The sequence below is a fragment of the Prinia subflava genome, chromosome 1 (assembly GCF_021018805.1).
Source record: "Prinia subflava isolate CZ2003 ecotype Zambia chromosome 1, Cam_Psub_1.2, whole genome shotgun sequence".
NCBI lineage: Eukaryota > Metazoa > Chordata > Aves > Passeriformes > Cisticolidae > Prinia > Prinia subflava.
The window spans coordinates 46,967,446-46,982,698 of NC_086247.1; the positions used below are offsets into that span (position 1 = coordinate 46,967,446).

General features: G+C 38.7%; 1 protein-coding gene across 3 annotated transcripts in view; it reads left to right on the plus strand.

The window, feature by feature from the left end:
• The window catches only part of OSBPL1A (oxysterol binding protein like 1A), a 77,499-nt gene that overhangs the window by 7,531 nt on the left and 54,715 nt on the right, over positions 1–15,253 (plus strand). For all 3 annotated transcript variants that reach the window (XM_063395315.1, XM_063395304.1, XM_063395325.1), the window contains 10 exons: positions 3,277–3,362; positions 5,242–5,316; positions 6,083–6,194; positions 7,311–7,396; positions 10,538–10,682; positions 11,418–11,485; positions 11,566–11,610; positions 13,008–13,081; positions 13,158–13,221; positions 14,153–14,254. In XM_063395315.1, the coding sequence (XP_063251385.1) occupies positions 3,277–3,362; positions 5,242–5,316; positions 6,083–6,194; positions 7,311–7,396; positions 10,538–10,682; positions 11,418–11,485; positions 11,566–11,610; positions 13,008–13,081; positions 13,158–13,221; positions 14,153–14,254 (857 nt within the window). The remainder of the gene's footprint in view (positions 1–3,276; positions 3,363–5,241; positions 5,317–6,082; positions 6,195–7,310; positions 7,397–10,537; positions 10,683–11,417; positions 11,486–11,565; positions 11,611–13,007; positions 13,082–13,157; positions 13,222–14,152; positions 14,255–15,253) is intronic.

A 15,253-nucleotide genomic window follows, 5' to 3' on the forward strand; every position in this document is an offset into this window, starting at 1 on the left:
CATGCCAGCTAGTTAATATTTGCTTGCTAATGGGAGGTCTAGGAAGCTAGAGGGAATGTGCTTGTGATATTATATTTAACCTAAAGTAGTTCCAAATATGGATTTTGTTCACTGTGAAATCTCTGGTTTTGAGGTTTCAATTCTTCTAAATGTTAGAAGACACAGAAGTATAATTAGTGTTATCTGGGGGAACTGCTCTAGTTGTGTGAAACTTCAGAGTAAAATTTCTGTTCTTCCACTTTTCAGAGACTGACTTGTTTCACTTTGCTCCCATAGAGTGTTCCATTGGAAACAGTCTAAGGCAAATTCAGACCACACAGCCTCTGCTGTGTAACTGGCCCTGCCATTCTGCCTCCTCACTAGCCAAACCATTATGTCTTGCTACAAGTTGTGATCTGTTGGGTACCACCAGATAGTAATTGTGTAACAACATGATGATTAACTGAAGAACACACTAGACTTGTAGACTGTAACTATCTTTTTGCAACCCTTCATCTTCGTTCTTTTCCTGACAGCCTCTTGTGCTTCTGTCATTACTGTGAATAATAGATGTCCCTAGAAAGTCAGGGTATGGGAAATGTCTTCAGTGCTGTCACAGATCCTTCAGGATTTGCATCTGATACAGCAGCACCACTTGGCTTGGAATAAAGTGCTTCTGGAGCAGGTGGGAGGCTGTACTGGAGGTGGTGCACAGATCCTGTAGAGTGTGCCTTGGTAGCTGCAAGTCCAATAGGTTGATGTGCCTGGGTGTCAAAGCCTATCTTCAACATCTTATCTTTTCAGAGGGGGGCTGCATCTGAGGCTGTGTGTGATGTATATCCATAAGTGTCAAATCTGACAACAGTAGTCCTAAACATCACAATTTCAGCCAAAGCAAAGGAAGAGAAAATAAATTCAGTCTTCCTGTACTTGCTCAGTTGTGACTATTGCAGTTGTGACTGCAGGCACCGATCAAGTAGAATACTTGATCGGTGCTTGCAGATCTGTAGGATTTGCTTGAGGGAAATCCAGACAAATGATCTGAACTTCTCTTTTTGGGTTCCTCTGTTCACTGGTTTGGAAAGAAGGTATCTACATTAAACAGTACCAAACCCATGTTTCATCCAAAATAATCATGTTTTCTAAGGCCATCTCTTGTTGGCTCATTCTCATTCAATACAAGAAAATAGCATATCTAGGAATTTGCAAAGTAAAAAGTCTGTAAAGTAAGGTAAAGTAAAATGGTCAGTAGTGTGTTGTGCCAAAATACGCATTTGAATGACTGCACAGTGGCCCAGCAGCCCACAGCTGGAAAATGACTGTCTACCTTGTCTCCGTTCTCTACACAAATGGTAACACTTGAGACTTAGGGTTGGCTGGCATTAAAGCAAAGAGTTGTGTGTAAGAGGGAGAGGAATTATGTTTTTTGTTGGAATTACATTATCTCTCCTTTCCTATCCTTGCATTCTCCCTAGTGTAATGGTGTCATGCCTTAAAATAATAATAAAAAAGTACAAACACTTGTGGTCACTTCGAAGAGAAGTAACACTTCAAAAGCTTGAGAAATAAATGGTCAGCTGACATCAGAAATGCAGATGGTCAGGGTGGATACAGAACAAGGGCCTGTTCTTACTTTACACAGTAAGAACTACAAATCTGGACAAGTTTCTGGTTATTTTTTTCATGACTAAATTCCTTGGCAGCAACACCATCTTGTCAGTGCTGTTAACTAATGAATGTTCTGGGCTAATTGTATTAATTCAGCACAACTCAGATCTCTTTTGTATTCTTTGAATGAAACTTATTTCCTACTGGATTGAGGGATGGATGAAGTCCCTCTAGGATGTTATCCTAAATAAATTGCCCCAGAGTTAGTGATCCACACAGTTAGTGATCCATCAGTGACATAGGTAGGAGCTCTGTTGTAGGCCAGACTGTAATGAGGGAAAGATCTTAATCTGGGGTTGGAAACAACAGGAGTTGGGAAGAAAGAGAATCAAATTACAAAAGAAATTGTCAATAAAGGGCAGGAATTTTAGCTAGAAACAGTTATATGAAATGGGAAAATATTTCAGCTCTGAACCACATTCTAATGTTAATTTTTAGTATGAGAGCAGAAAAGATGATGAACTTTCAAGAGGAACAGTTTATTTTCCTTGTGCTTGTGGCTTGTTTCCTCAGGGCAAACTTATGTTGTGCATGTTTCATGCCTCAGTACTTGAGGTTATATGACAGGGGAAAACTTAATGGTGGCAGTGATTTCAAAACAATTTCTACTGCCTTATTTTCATTTTTCTTCTGAGTACAAAATAATAGCTTTTAGGTGACACTGTAATGCTGTGGGTCTGTTGCTTAGTGAAAGCAAAACACAAGTTGTCTTTGCTTAATGGAGTTGAGTGTTGCAGCTGGAAAGTAAAGTGAGTTGTTAATTTTTGTAGTCTCTAATGCTTTAGTATCTTGCTCTTAAATAAATGATTGTAGGAGAGTTGTTGAATTTCATACAGCCAGTCCTCCAGGTCATGTTTTAAATGCTCTTTAAAGCATAAATCATATTTTCCTTTGCATGGTCATTTATGTGTCTACTTCCTGTCTGTGCTTTATCATTCTGCATCTTCAAGCTGTAGATGATACATGAGTTCTGCTGTGCATAAAGATTTCAAAGCACATTACTTAGTGAGGCTGTCTTTATTAAAATGGAGTAAAGCACAAGGCAACAAAAAAATGATGACAAAAGGCCTCAACATTAGTTCATTCCACCTATTTTTTTTTAATCCTTTGCTTGAAAGATGGGTTGTCTAACCTCTCATTTCTGTGAAAAAAAAATTGTGTAAACCAAGAATTTTTTTTATAAACAAGAGAAAAATGTGCTTGCATGTGCCATTTTCATAGTGAATGAAGAATGAAAGTAACTGAAGCTTCTTTGTAGTGTTGAAAGGTGTTACATGCAAAGAAAACTTTTATTCTCAGTCAGGCGACTTTTCCCTTTCAGAAGGTTGTGGGGCTTTTTGGGATTTGGGATTGATTTTTGTTGGGTTTGTTAGTTTGTTTTGGATTTTTTTTTTTTTTTTTTGGTTGGTTGGTTGGTTTGTTTTGTTTTGTTTGTTTAGATTTCAAGCCAGCTTTCTCAAACTGCCTCCTGATTTAGTAATATAAATAATATGAGTAGTATTGATACTTCCAGCCTCCTTGTTCCTCTGCTGCTGTGAAGAATGGTCATCCATGACAGCCTTCAAGCACATCACACTATCTCTTCTGTACTGTGTGACCCAAACTTAATTCACCTGTTTTGTCTTTTAGGCAGAAGTAAGTCTAATATGGGTTGGACACCTCTTCACCTTGCTTGCTACTTTGGACATGCTGTTGTGGTAGAGGATTTGCTGAAGGTAAGTTTCTGTTTTCTGCCCTGTGTAAGGCTAGAAGCAGTTAGTGTTTGTTCAGGTTTTTTGATAGAAGAAAGAAGGCTTTGCAGAGAGGCAGGGGCACTCGTACAGTTTATTTACTTGTAACATAGACATGACTGATTGTTGTGACATTAAGGTAGGCCTGGTTTAGGAGGACCCAACACAGTGACAGTGGAAGTGTATACAGTAGCACACAGCCCTTACTCTGAGCAGTTTTTAGTTATTGGTACTTAGCTGGTTTTCTCTTGGAGTGTAACCATCTGCATGTAGGAACTAAAGACATGCAATATGTAGGTATGCGCTCATGAAAGCTCAGGTTTTTTGAAGCTTAGTGGGCATCTGTATATAATAAGACAGAATATGATACTAGTAATGCAATTACTTCTACAGTTTGATTAGTTTACTGTAGTAAATAAAGTAGTTAAGTTTAGGCAATTTCAGTTACTGAGCCATAGAAAAGGCTAAAATGTCTCAAATGCAAAAAAAGTTGCATCATCTAATTCTATATTGTGCATAGAAGTATGCACAGAATTTTATGTGAAGTAGCTTGTATGTGTTTCTTTCAGGCACAGGCTAACATAGTTTGACTCTCTATTTGTTTCTAACACCTTTGAAATAATGAACTGTGTGATGAATTTTGAAACAATGGGCTTCTGTTATCAAAACTGATGTGTTTGTATTTACATAACAACTGCAAATGCAGTGACTGAATTTGACTGAAGGCTTCTGACTGAATTTTGGGTTTTTTTGCTCTCAGGGTAGCTTCAACCAACCTTAACTATATTAGATCCTCTTTCATATTTGAAGGATTTGGATCGATGGCAGGAGTGTGATAAACAGGCTCAAGTGCAAAGCTAATCTAAACTTGAATTTCATTAAGAATAAAAGCTGCCAGCATAATCCAGACTTTAAAGGAGGAGACAAATTTGAGATTTCTTTGAGAAATTGTCTAGCCTACACACTTGCTCAGCAAATAATGCCATTTTCAATTCAAGCAGGCTACTTAAAGCAAAAGGTAAAGTTTTATCACTTAATGTATTTATCAAGCATCCAACTTCAAGAGTTGGGAGAGTATATGCAACTTTGTACTTTTAGTTCCTTTGGTAGGACCCTAGAAAGGGTATTATTTAAAGAACAAGGTGAGAAATAAGTGAGGCTGTGCACTTCTGAGAGCTAGGCATGTATAAGTGTGTCTGTGTACTTGTGCCAAGAGCAAGTGAAGGAGGCATTACCAGAAACAGAGCTCTGGAACTAGTCAGGTTCATCAGTTAACTTTAGGCAGGCAGCAATCATCTGGCTAAATCATGTGATCTAAACATATGTGATGAAGTTAAGTACACTCTGCCCTCTTTTTGACCCTTTCAGAGGTTAGGTAGTGTGGTGTAGAAGAAGTACTTAATGAAAGAGAGATAGGATTTCTTGGTTTCTTGGAAGAGTGCCTGTGCAGGGTGGCAAACGCTCCTTTCAGATAAAAGTTATGGGATAGAGAAAGTGTGTGACAAAAGGATGGGAGGTTCAACAGGAATACCTACAAAACCCCAGACAACCCAAGGCAAACAAAAGCCAAGACAACAACTCCTACCCCTTATATTAAACTTACTTTCCATATATGCTCTTCTTAAAAGTGTGCCTGGAAGAATGCAGGGTTTTTTTCCTTTTTGAGGCAATTGAGAGAATGTTTGCTATGAATCTTAGATCCATACTTTATCCTTGTTTCCAGAATAGCTGTGTTACAGTTCTGATCTGATTTGCCACGAGGTCTGCATTAGTGTCCTGTCTCCCCTTCCTCCCACTGAGAGGGACTAGCCATGCAGTTCTTGTTGGAAGGATGTTCAGATGTCTTTTGGTCTTGCTGTTTTAGGCTGGTGCAGATGTGAATGTGCTGAATGACATGGGGGACACTCCACTCCATCGTGCAGCTTTCACAGGCCGTAAGGTAAAGTATGGTGGCTTTTTTAAGCCTCACTTGTTGAATTATTAAGAAAGCACTAGCAATAAGATCACTTCAAAAAGATGTTTTTGCAGTGTCTAAAAATGACTTATTGTCTGTTTTGGTACAGTGTGTTCAGAAGGATTAGGCACATTGCCTAGCTTGTATAACTCTGTCCAAAAAAAAAAAAAGCCACAGAGAGAAACCACATTGTTTTAATCTTAGAAGCTACTGGAGGGAAAAGAAATCTCTTAAATTAGGACACACAGGCCCATTTGGTGTCTAGAAGTGCTGTTTCTTCATAGTTAATTAGAACTAAAGAGCTTTTTATAGGCCTATGTAATGTAACACTAGTTTGATTTTTTTTTTTTCCCCCCATGCCACCATCATTCCAAAACTAGTACTACCTCTGTGGGTAACATCTTGGCCCTTCAGAAATGACTACTTACTGTCTTGTCAAAAGAGCCAATTGTACAATTTTTATGTGTCAAATTCAGCATTCACACCAGGTACATCAGCTTTTCAGGATCAATCTGTTCAGCAGTACCTCCTGTTGGTTCCTTCAGCCTGACTGATGGGAGAGAAAAGGTTACAGTCAGTCCCACTCTTCAATCTCTCTAAAACATCCCTTCCTGTTTTCATAAGAAACCAGCAGTGGTGAGAAGCTGTTGGTTACAAAGCTCATCTTACAGGATGTCAGTAGCTGGAAAGCCTGACTGTGGCCTTGCAGTTACACAGACAGATAAGCAGTGTTTTTCAAAATGTTTTTCAGGAGGTGGTGATGTTACTCTTGCAGCACAATGCTGATCCTTCTATTGTGAATGGCAGTGGAGAGACTGCAAAAGAAGTTACTCATGACAAAGACATAAGGAATATGTTGGAAGGTAACTTTAATAGGTCAAAGTTTGTTTTGGGGTCTTTTTAACATATTTGCATTCTAAAAGCTGCTTTTTTCCCCTGCAAGTTACAGAAGCTCAGTTGATTTTTTTTTTAAATTTAGTTATTAGAAAGAAAACAGTCATAGTTTTTGATTCTTGTCTGCAGTACTGACAAGTGGGGGGATTTTGTGACTCGGGAGTTAAGTATTATGAGTACAAACAGCATTATTCAGGTAATTATTTCAGTCCTGCTGGAGTAGTGCCTGTTACAGTTTTGAATGGTACGTGGGCAGTCAAAGCCTTGGCTCACTGGAAGAGACAAAAATCAAGTCAAAACAGTAAGTGGCTCTGTGTCAACCAAATCGTTAGAGAGCAAAATTCTCAACTGTTTGCAAAGGTGACTCAGTTATGGATCAGATTTAGGACTTGCTATTGCAGTCTTAGACATTGTGTCAAAAGGCATAAAAAATAAAACCCCTTCCTCTTGTTTCCTCCATGGCCTCACAGTGTCAGAGAAGAGACAGTTGGTGTCCAAATACTAATCTAGGTCACTGATCATAGTTTTGAAGAGTTCAGAAATTGTTGCTTCCTGGTATTACTACGTAATATATACTCTTAAATACTGATGGAGCTCTGTGTCCACTACCAGAGACTGCATATAAGACATGATCTCTCTCCTGATTCTACATGCAAATGCACAAATAACTCATTTCCACTGCTCATCTGCTGAATCATTAAAGAATAAAATTTTGGTAGAATAAGAAGAGTAGAAGTGAAGCTGAAAAGAGCATAGGGAAGATCTGAGATGAGGGTGTTGTGTAGTTCCCACTTTCCCTTTTGCAGGGAGTGGGCTTGATTTTAAGTGTTGAAAAAATAATAGTAATAATATATATGTGTATGTGTATACAAACTTGCACATCTTGTCATGTTTTATGTGCTTTGAACATATTTTTGCTTTAACACAGACTTTTCTGAGTAAATATTCTATTTATACCTGTCCCAAATAAATACTACTGAAAACTCTTGCTTCTCTAGGCTTGTTTTGCTATAGTTTTTTGAATGCTTTACTTCATATGTACTTTACTGAGACTGACCTTACTTTTATTTATTTTTTTTTAATAGCAGTGGAAAGGACACAAGAAAGGAAACTGGAAGAACTCCTCTTAGGAGCAGCAAGAGAGGGGGAAACAGGGAAACTGACTGCCTTGGTAAGAATTCAAGTGATTCAATCTATAATGGTAATGTAATAAAATATGACTTTGTGTTTTGCATTTCAAAGGCTGTGACTTTGGAATATTAGTGCTGTGCACTATGTTATATTTGTCAGGTGCTGAACCCTCAAGGATTTTCTTCTTTGCTGGAGGTTGCAAAAGCAACAGTTTTCAGCTTCTTTCATGATTTTAAATCCTTTAGAAAGAATTAGCTAGTTAGTAGTGAGCAACAGCATAATGGTTCATGGTCTGCTGAGATAAGCTTATGTTATTGTGGATACCTTAATGTCATGTATGCCTAGGTTTTCACCACTGTGTGGCCTGTCTTTACTCTTGAAAGTAAGCTCTTTGTGGTTAGCATCCATTGTAGTTTTTAATGGACACTTGTCCGCACGATATAGTTTCATGCTGAGCAGAAATTGAAAACTGTATGTGTGTGTGCATACATTGCAATCCCAGATGAACAGTGAGGTGGCATGGTAAGGCTGTGGCAGAAGCAGATCACAGAAAGCCTGGAGAGTGCCTCTGGACATGATCTAGTCCAGCTCCTGTTTGCAGAGCAGAATGAACTAGAGCAGGTTGCTCAGGACCAAATCCTGGGTTTTGAAGCAGAGTCCCGGTGCTTGAACTCAAGCTTTTGAGAGTCCTGAAGAGTGTCCTTGGAAGTAAGATATACAGTATGGAACAGTTTCTACCTACTTAGCATCTTTAGTTACGCCTTTTCAGGCATTAAAGTTCACAAATGTGAGAATAGTATATTGAGATACTTGATGTTCTTTATTTTTCTGCCTAGAGCCAAAAGTGAAGACCTGTTCACAATTTACTTCCCCCCTCTAATTTTTTTTAATATCCCAAAGAGCACTTGTCTTTCTAATTCCTTGCATGGAAACTCTTGTTAAATCTTTGGTCATCTTTGTAATTCTTATTTGGAATTTTTGTACTGTCCTGTTTGAAATGGAGAGAGGACCAGAGCTGTATACACAGCATCTTTTCCTAAGATGTGGAAAAGTAGTGCATTAATACACTGCACAATTGCACTAATTGTAATTAGTGCACTTGACACTGACATAAGTGATCTGTTCTTGATTCTGATAATTTTAATAATTGTTACATGCCTGCTGACTAATCTTTAAGCTGATGTGAAAAAAAAAAACAGGAAAAAGTGGTTTCTTGTAGAAATCTGTCTATAAGAACTCTGCTTTCTCTCATGTGGAATGTAACTATGCATGAGCATGTAGTTCTCCCTGTACACATTTTAATTTCTAAGTGATTTTCCTTTTTTTTTTTTTTTTTAATATATTTGCTATCTTTGGGCTCTGTCTATGTGAAGACAGCTATATATTGACTCCTGAAACTTTTCAAAGTATTGTCATGTTTTTCACCCGGAGTCAGTTTTAAGTCAATTCCTAACAGGTGTTCTTTGGAACACTTACAACTTTATGGTGTAAACCCCTTTGACTTTCCTACCCTTAGGTTAATACCTCTGCAAATTTGTGTAGCTCTTCCAAACTGCCCTTTAGCTCCAGAATTCCACATACTTTGCCTTTTGATTGTTCAGGCCTTTCTGCTCCTACTTAATTTTTTTTTTTTTATTAGCGGTCTATTATGCTCATGAAACCTTAGCTGCTTACATCTACTTTTACTGTGACACTAACACCAGAACATGTTATTGACTACAAGTTATATCTTCAGCAGCTGAATTTTAACTCAGGCTCTTTAGTCTACTTCAGGCAAAGCCAGTGTGTTCTTCCTGTGAGTTCTCAAAAATGTACTGTACATTTCCTGAAGTGACTGGAGAGATTTTTAACTCAATGACTTGATGCATGAAGCATCCTCCCAAATATTCCCTTTTGACATGGCATAAGGTGCTGAAAGCAGAGGCATGTGTCTTAAAAGGAGGCAAGAAGTTGGAAGAGAAAGTAAATGTAAAACATCTGGTTGGAAAAGCTTAGGAGTCCTCAGGAATGCAAGTATTGGACTACAATGTTAATGAGGGTGTACTTCCACAAACTCCTTCTTTTTGGCTTTTGTTCTCTTACCAGTTGATCTGTAAATAACAACTGTAGTTCATCCCTTATAGGGGTATTTCTGAAATACATATAAGATGATTGCTGTTGATGTTAACTTAAATTGTGGCCATGGGAATTTTGTTATTATGGAGTAGTTTTTCAAAGATAGCGTATGGCTAATGCAAATACTTAAATTGAGTTTCTCAAAAATTGTTGTCACACACTTGTGACTCTGGTCTCCTAAGGCTGCTTATCGGTAACTTAGCTTTTCTATTAAGGCACTCCCATCTGGCTTGTGAGCTGAAGTGGCTGATAGTGCATGGAAATGGTTTGGGCTGGAAGGGACCTCTACAGAACATTCAGTCCAACCACCATGTATGCATCCAGCAGCCATGTATTTGAGTAAAACTGTAGTGATATTTTAGGGTAGTTAGCAGTGTCATGCTTAATGACCCTTCTCTTTGCAGGGGTCAGTTTCTCAAAACATTTATATTGTGTGCAAGTAAAACTCAATTTGGGTTGGTTTTTTTTTTTTTTTCCTTGGTTACATAGCTACTTTTATCTTAATAGACTTAAGAATGCAGCAAAACTGTTTGTGTAACAGATTGCCTATACTGGGAGCTCTAAATGGCCTAGAATATCTGGCATTGAGGCTGGCAGGTCTGCCACCCTTCAGTACAAAGTCCTTCCTCTCTGAAACAGGGTGGCTGCACAATTTTTTTCTGGATTTAGCACAGGCCTGGGCTAGCTTCTGCACTGTGCCTGGGATTCTTCTATGGAGAACAGCAGATTTTTGACAGTAGTACTGGGCGGGGCCATTCTAGCATATAAATGACTGAACTGCAATACTGGGCAACTTTCCCTGGTACTGCAGTTGAGCAGGAAAATGTGTCCATGTTGTGCAGCAGAGGCAGAAGGGGTATAGCAAACAGAACACTGAAGTTCCTTACTCTAGCTGAATGTCTCATTTGATTGTTGCCCGTGTCATAACACTTGCTAAATGCCCTCTTTGTTGCCAGATCTACACTGAAGCATCCTAGTTAGGAACAATTAATTTTCAAAAGAGAGAACATGGCATCTGGAGAGGGGGGAAAATTGACAAGTAAGCAGAACTTTGGTTTTTTTCCAGTTAAACAAGCGCAAGCCACCTGATATCAACTGCACAGATCAGATGGGGAACACACCCTTGCACTGTGCAGCATACCGTGCTCATAAGCACTGTGCATTGAAACTTCTAAGAAATGGAGCAGATCCTAAAATAAAAAACAAAAATGGTGAGTGTCAAATGAAAAGTATGTTCAGTGTTAAGTGGAGACACAAATTCAACGTCTTCCGTAAGCTGTGTTACTTATTACACAGTGTTCAGGGAAAATCCTGCAGTGCTTTACAAGCCTTGTGTCTCTAATAAAGGAAGGCCAACAGTGACTGAATTGCAAGAGGCTGAAGAACTGTAGCAAAATATTTATTGTATGTTTATTTTCCAAGCTTGCCTCTTTCTGGACAATTTACTGACTGTCTTAACAGTGAAATGTGCCTGGCTTTTGTTTTCTTGATGCTAAACATTGAGCATGGGTAACAAATAAAGCAAGATTTAAAATGTGGCTGAGACAAACTGACTCCTCAGAAGAAGGCATCTAATGAAATCAAAAAGAGAAAAACTTGATGCAGATGTTATGCAAGCTGTGTTCTTGTCCTCTGTTTAAAGATGCCTATGTCTTGTATTTTTTGAGTGTCCTAAACTGTTTTTTTTTATAGCTGGAAGCTAAAAAACAAATTTAAATTAGTAAGGGCAAAGGGTTCTCTGCAGTTAGTAGAACTCTGAGCAGTGCAGTGCCTTAAAGTTCAATACCTTTTTTGGTCTTCTGCCCCTGAGGAGTTGATGTTCCCCAATTGCAATTAAGTGTAGATGCTTGGAGGCCAAACTGATGGGTAAAGAGTGTGAAATTATTTTAAAGTACATCTAAGCTTATTTGCATCAAATTCTCATGTCTTGTCTTCTTACTAAACAGATCAGACTCCCCTTGATCTAGCCCAAGGTGCAGAAATGAAACTAATACTGGCAGGTAAAACTGGAAAGGTAGGAACTTTTGTATCACTTTAAAATGCCAAGGCTGTCTAGTTGAAACTATTCCTATATGAGCTTTAATTTCTGTGCAGATTATCAACAAACCCCTGAGAAGATATGAAGGTCTCCTATGGAAGGTATGACTAATTTCCTTTTATAAAATTGCTTGTAAGGTTTCAAAGCATGTCAGTATGTCTTTTTTTTCTGTATTTCAGTGATAACTTGTGAATGAAGGAATTTTTAAACAGTTCTTAATAGTAATTTAGTCTAATATGTATAGATAGGCTGAGTAGAGCATTTACTACTACTGATTTTAACCTCAGTCACTAAAAAGTCTCTATTTCTTGGTAATTTTTGTGACGAAGCTTCACTCTGATAAGACTTTTTTCCTTGTCTGTGTGATGGGCAAAATGCTTTTAGTTTTTACTTTCCTTAATAGATTAGTTTGATAATCTATGACTGATACATTGTCTTTAAGAAACTGTGACTACTATTTTGCCATCATCTTCTGAAAATTTTAAAATTTAGTGGGAAGATAGCATCCAAAGAGTTTAAAGCTCCCTTTGCTGTGAGCTTTAAAGCTCACTTGCTCAAGTGAATCAAGGTCTACATGAATGCTTAATTATGTTGCTTAATGAAATCTTTAAAGTTTTCTTCAGTGTAAATTTTCCTATATAAGGAACTGCTGTTAAATGAGAACTGCGTACTAAAGCTTGAGAAAGAAAAAATGTTGTAGTTGGATATCTCAATGTGTATTGTTTCTCATTTGATTTTATAAAATAGAATTGTGTGGTGACCAACAATTCCTGTAATATTAAAAAATGCAACATTTCAATATTTCAGTTTGTACTGAATAGCAGGCTCAACTTTTATCTTTAGGCGGTTCCAAAAACAAGAGTAGTGCTGCAATTGTACAATACTCTCAGGTTGCTGTGATCATCAGGATATGCAGAACCTGAAAGGTTTCTGTAATGTTTACTAGTTTTAAGGAAGCTTCTCTGCCTGACCATGCAGGAGTCACTCTGTCCATCACACTTCTTCCACCAGAGACTTAACTGTGGGCACTGAAGCCCCTTTGCAGTTGGTGGCTCCAGTGAGTTGACAGGTGACAAGCTTGGCTCCCTAAGCTCACCACACTCAGTCAGACAAGGTTTCCTTGCTGGATTGACCCTTGGTTTCCCATAGCTGAGTCTCAGATGTCTGGATCCTTACTTTAACCACTGTGCAATAATAAAATAGCAGCTTGAGCTGGTGCCTCTGAGGAAGTATGGGAATGAAGGAACCCCTGGGGTTTTCTGCCCTTGCAGTCTAAGTGTGTGAAAGTCTGGGGTCTTACTGCTGAGTCCTGAGCTCCTGATACCACAGGAGCACAGTCCCTGTGCCCCTGGCTAAGCAAAGGTCATTGCCACTTCATGGTCTCTTGCCTCAGACTCCTACCACCCCGAGCTCAATTCTGCAGCTGCACACTGAGCTGTCTGTACTAAAAGTATTCTGTTAAGCTTACCTGACGGGTTTTTTTTCCTTTCCCTTTTAGAGCTCACGATTTTTTGGTTGGAAACTCTACTGGGTAGTTCTAGAACATGGAGTGCTTTCCTGGTATCGGAGACAGTAAGTTCTGTGTTTAAATTTCTGAAAAGCAATTTAAATCATTCCTGTCTTCACTAAATCTCTTCTTCTTTCAAAGAGCTGATGCAGTGAATAATGGTCATCGTCAGGGATGCAAGCATCTAACACAAGCTGTCTGCACGGTAGGAAGTGAAATGTGTTGTAACTACTGAGCTGGTTTTTTATGTTCCATTGTGTTCCATTCCTGGTTAGTGCAAACTTCCGCTGGGCTGGTAAGCCGATCTTAGTTATAAAATAGGGAGAAAGCTTGTGCTGTTGAAAGAAACACTTGTTCCTGTCCAGCAAAGTATTCTTTTATGTAAAGTGGCCATAAAGCTCCCTCACTGCTTTCTAAAGTCTTGAAGATTTAGACACACAAGGCATCCTGAAAGCAGACTGGGTCGGTTTGAAGCATGTGACCTGGAAAAGCCAAAGCTCCAGTTCCTCCTTAGCTGTCCCTGGCCACTTGTGACTGATTGCATAACTTAAGCTGATCTCAGTTGGAAGACTAATCAATTTTGAAGGTGGCTCTTGGAAAACTTCCCTAATTTCTGTTATGCTTGTGGGAATCCATTTTGGAAGGGGTCACCAGAGGAAACAAAAGCCAGGTGTCATTCATAATGCCCAGGAAGATGAAGTGTTTAAGGAAAATGCATTTAAGATAATTTCCGTATTTCTATAACTGCCCTATCCTAGTTTGACACCACAAGTTCTGTTAAACTGTAATTATATATACACTCATATTGTGTGGAAAAGTGACTTGCTTTTCAGTATCTACAAATTCCTTAATATTGGCAATCTTGAATTGTTGCTGAGGTTTTGTCTGAATCAAGTGGTGCAAATAAATACAAATATAATATTTAAACATAAGAACCTCTATATTACTATTCATAGCATAATGACACACTTTGGAAAACTGTTCTGACCAAGGGTTTTATAAATTACTATTACTTGGATCAAAACGGAGGCAAAAACTTCTGAGTTAAATGTAATTTTTTACTTTGCTTATGCTTCTTTTTTTTCCTGACTGATTCATTCTAGTAATTTTGTGGGTTTTTTTCAACCTTGCCCTAGGTAAAATCTACAGACAGTTGCTTCTTTTCTGTCAGATGTTTTGATGACACTGTTCATCGTTTCAAGATTCCTAAAAATAGCCTTCCTTCTCAAACTAGAGAGGTAATAATGACTCTTTATCAAAGGTATTAAAATACAGTAACTTCTATAATGAATAATTTGCATACTACTTGCTATGGATGTATTAGTAGCAGCACATTTAATATTCTGATCATCAGGACTTGGTAGCTTAAGTGCAGGCATTAAATCTTTTAGCATGGTTATAGATTAAACAGCAAAAAATTGACCCATTGTAATTATCTCTTCTTTCAAATAAGTGCTACCTTGTTTTCCAGCTCTGTGCCTGTATTATGCCCTGTTATCTAACTTCCTGGTTTTCATTCACTTCTCCCTGTGGTAAATTTCTATTGCAACCTCCTTCTGTTGCACTTTCATAGTTCATTATCCCAAACAAAAGAATGTTTAATGGTACATTCTACTACCAGATGGCCTAATAAATTGTATTTTCTGAAAAGGTGGCTCCGAAACGAGGAAAAAATTAGGGCTATTTGTAGTATATTCACTGTTATACTTCTACAGGTGTACTGAGGTGGAGTTGGGGTGAAGGCAGCTGGAGTGCTGTGTCCAGTTTGGGCTTCTCACAACAGAGAGATACAAACACACTAAAGAGAACTTATAAAGGTCCATTAAGGTGATTGAAGGGATCAGAGCATAATTTTTACTAGGAGCAGCTGAGAGAGCTGGGACTGCTCAGTCTGGAGAAGGGGAGGCTCAGGGAAGCTTTACTATGTATGTAAATGCCTGAGGAGAGGTGCAAAGAGGGACAGAGCCAGGCTCTTTTCAGTGGTACCTGGTGACAGGACCAGAGGCAATGGGGACATACTTAAGCACAGGGATTTCTCTCTGGACATGAAAAAAAAAGTGTGAGGGTGACCATGCACTGGCACAGGGGGCCCAGAGCAGTTGTGGAATCTCCATCCTTGGAGATTTTCAAAAGCCATCTGGATGTCCTGGCCAACCAGCTTTAAGGGGGCCTTCTTGAGCAGAGGAGTTGGACTAGATGACCTTCAGAGGTCCCTGCCAGCCTCAGCCACTCTGTGA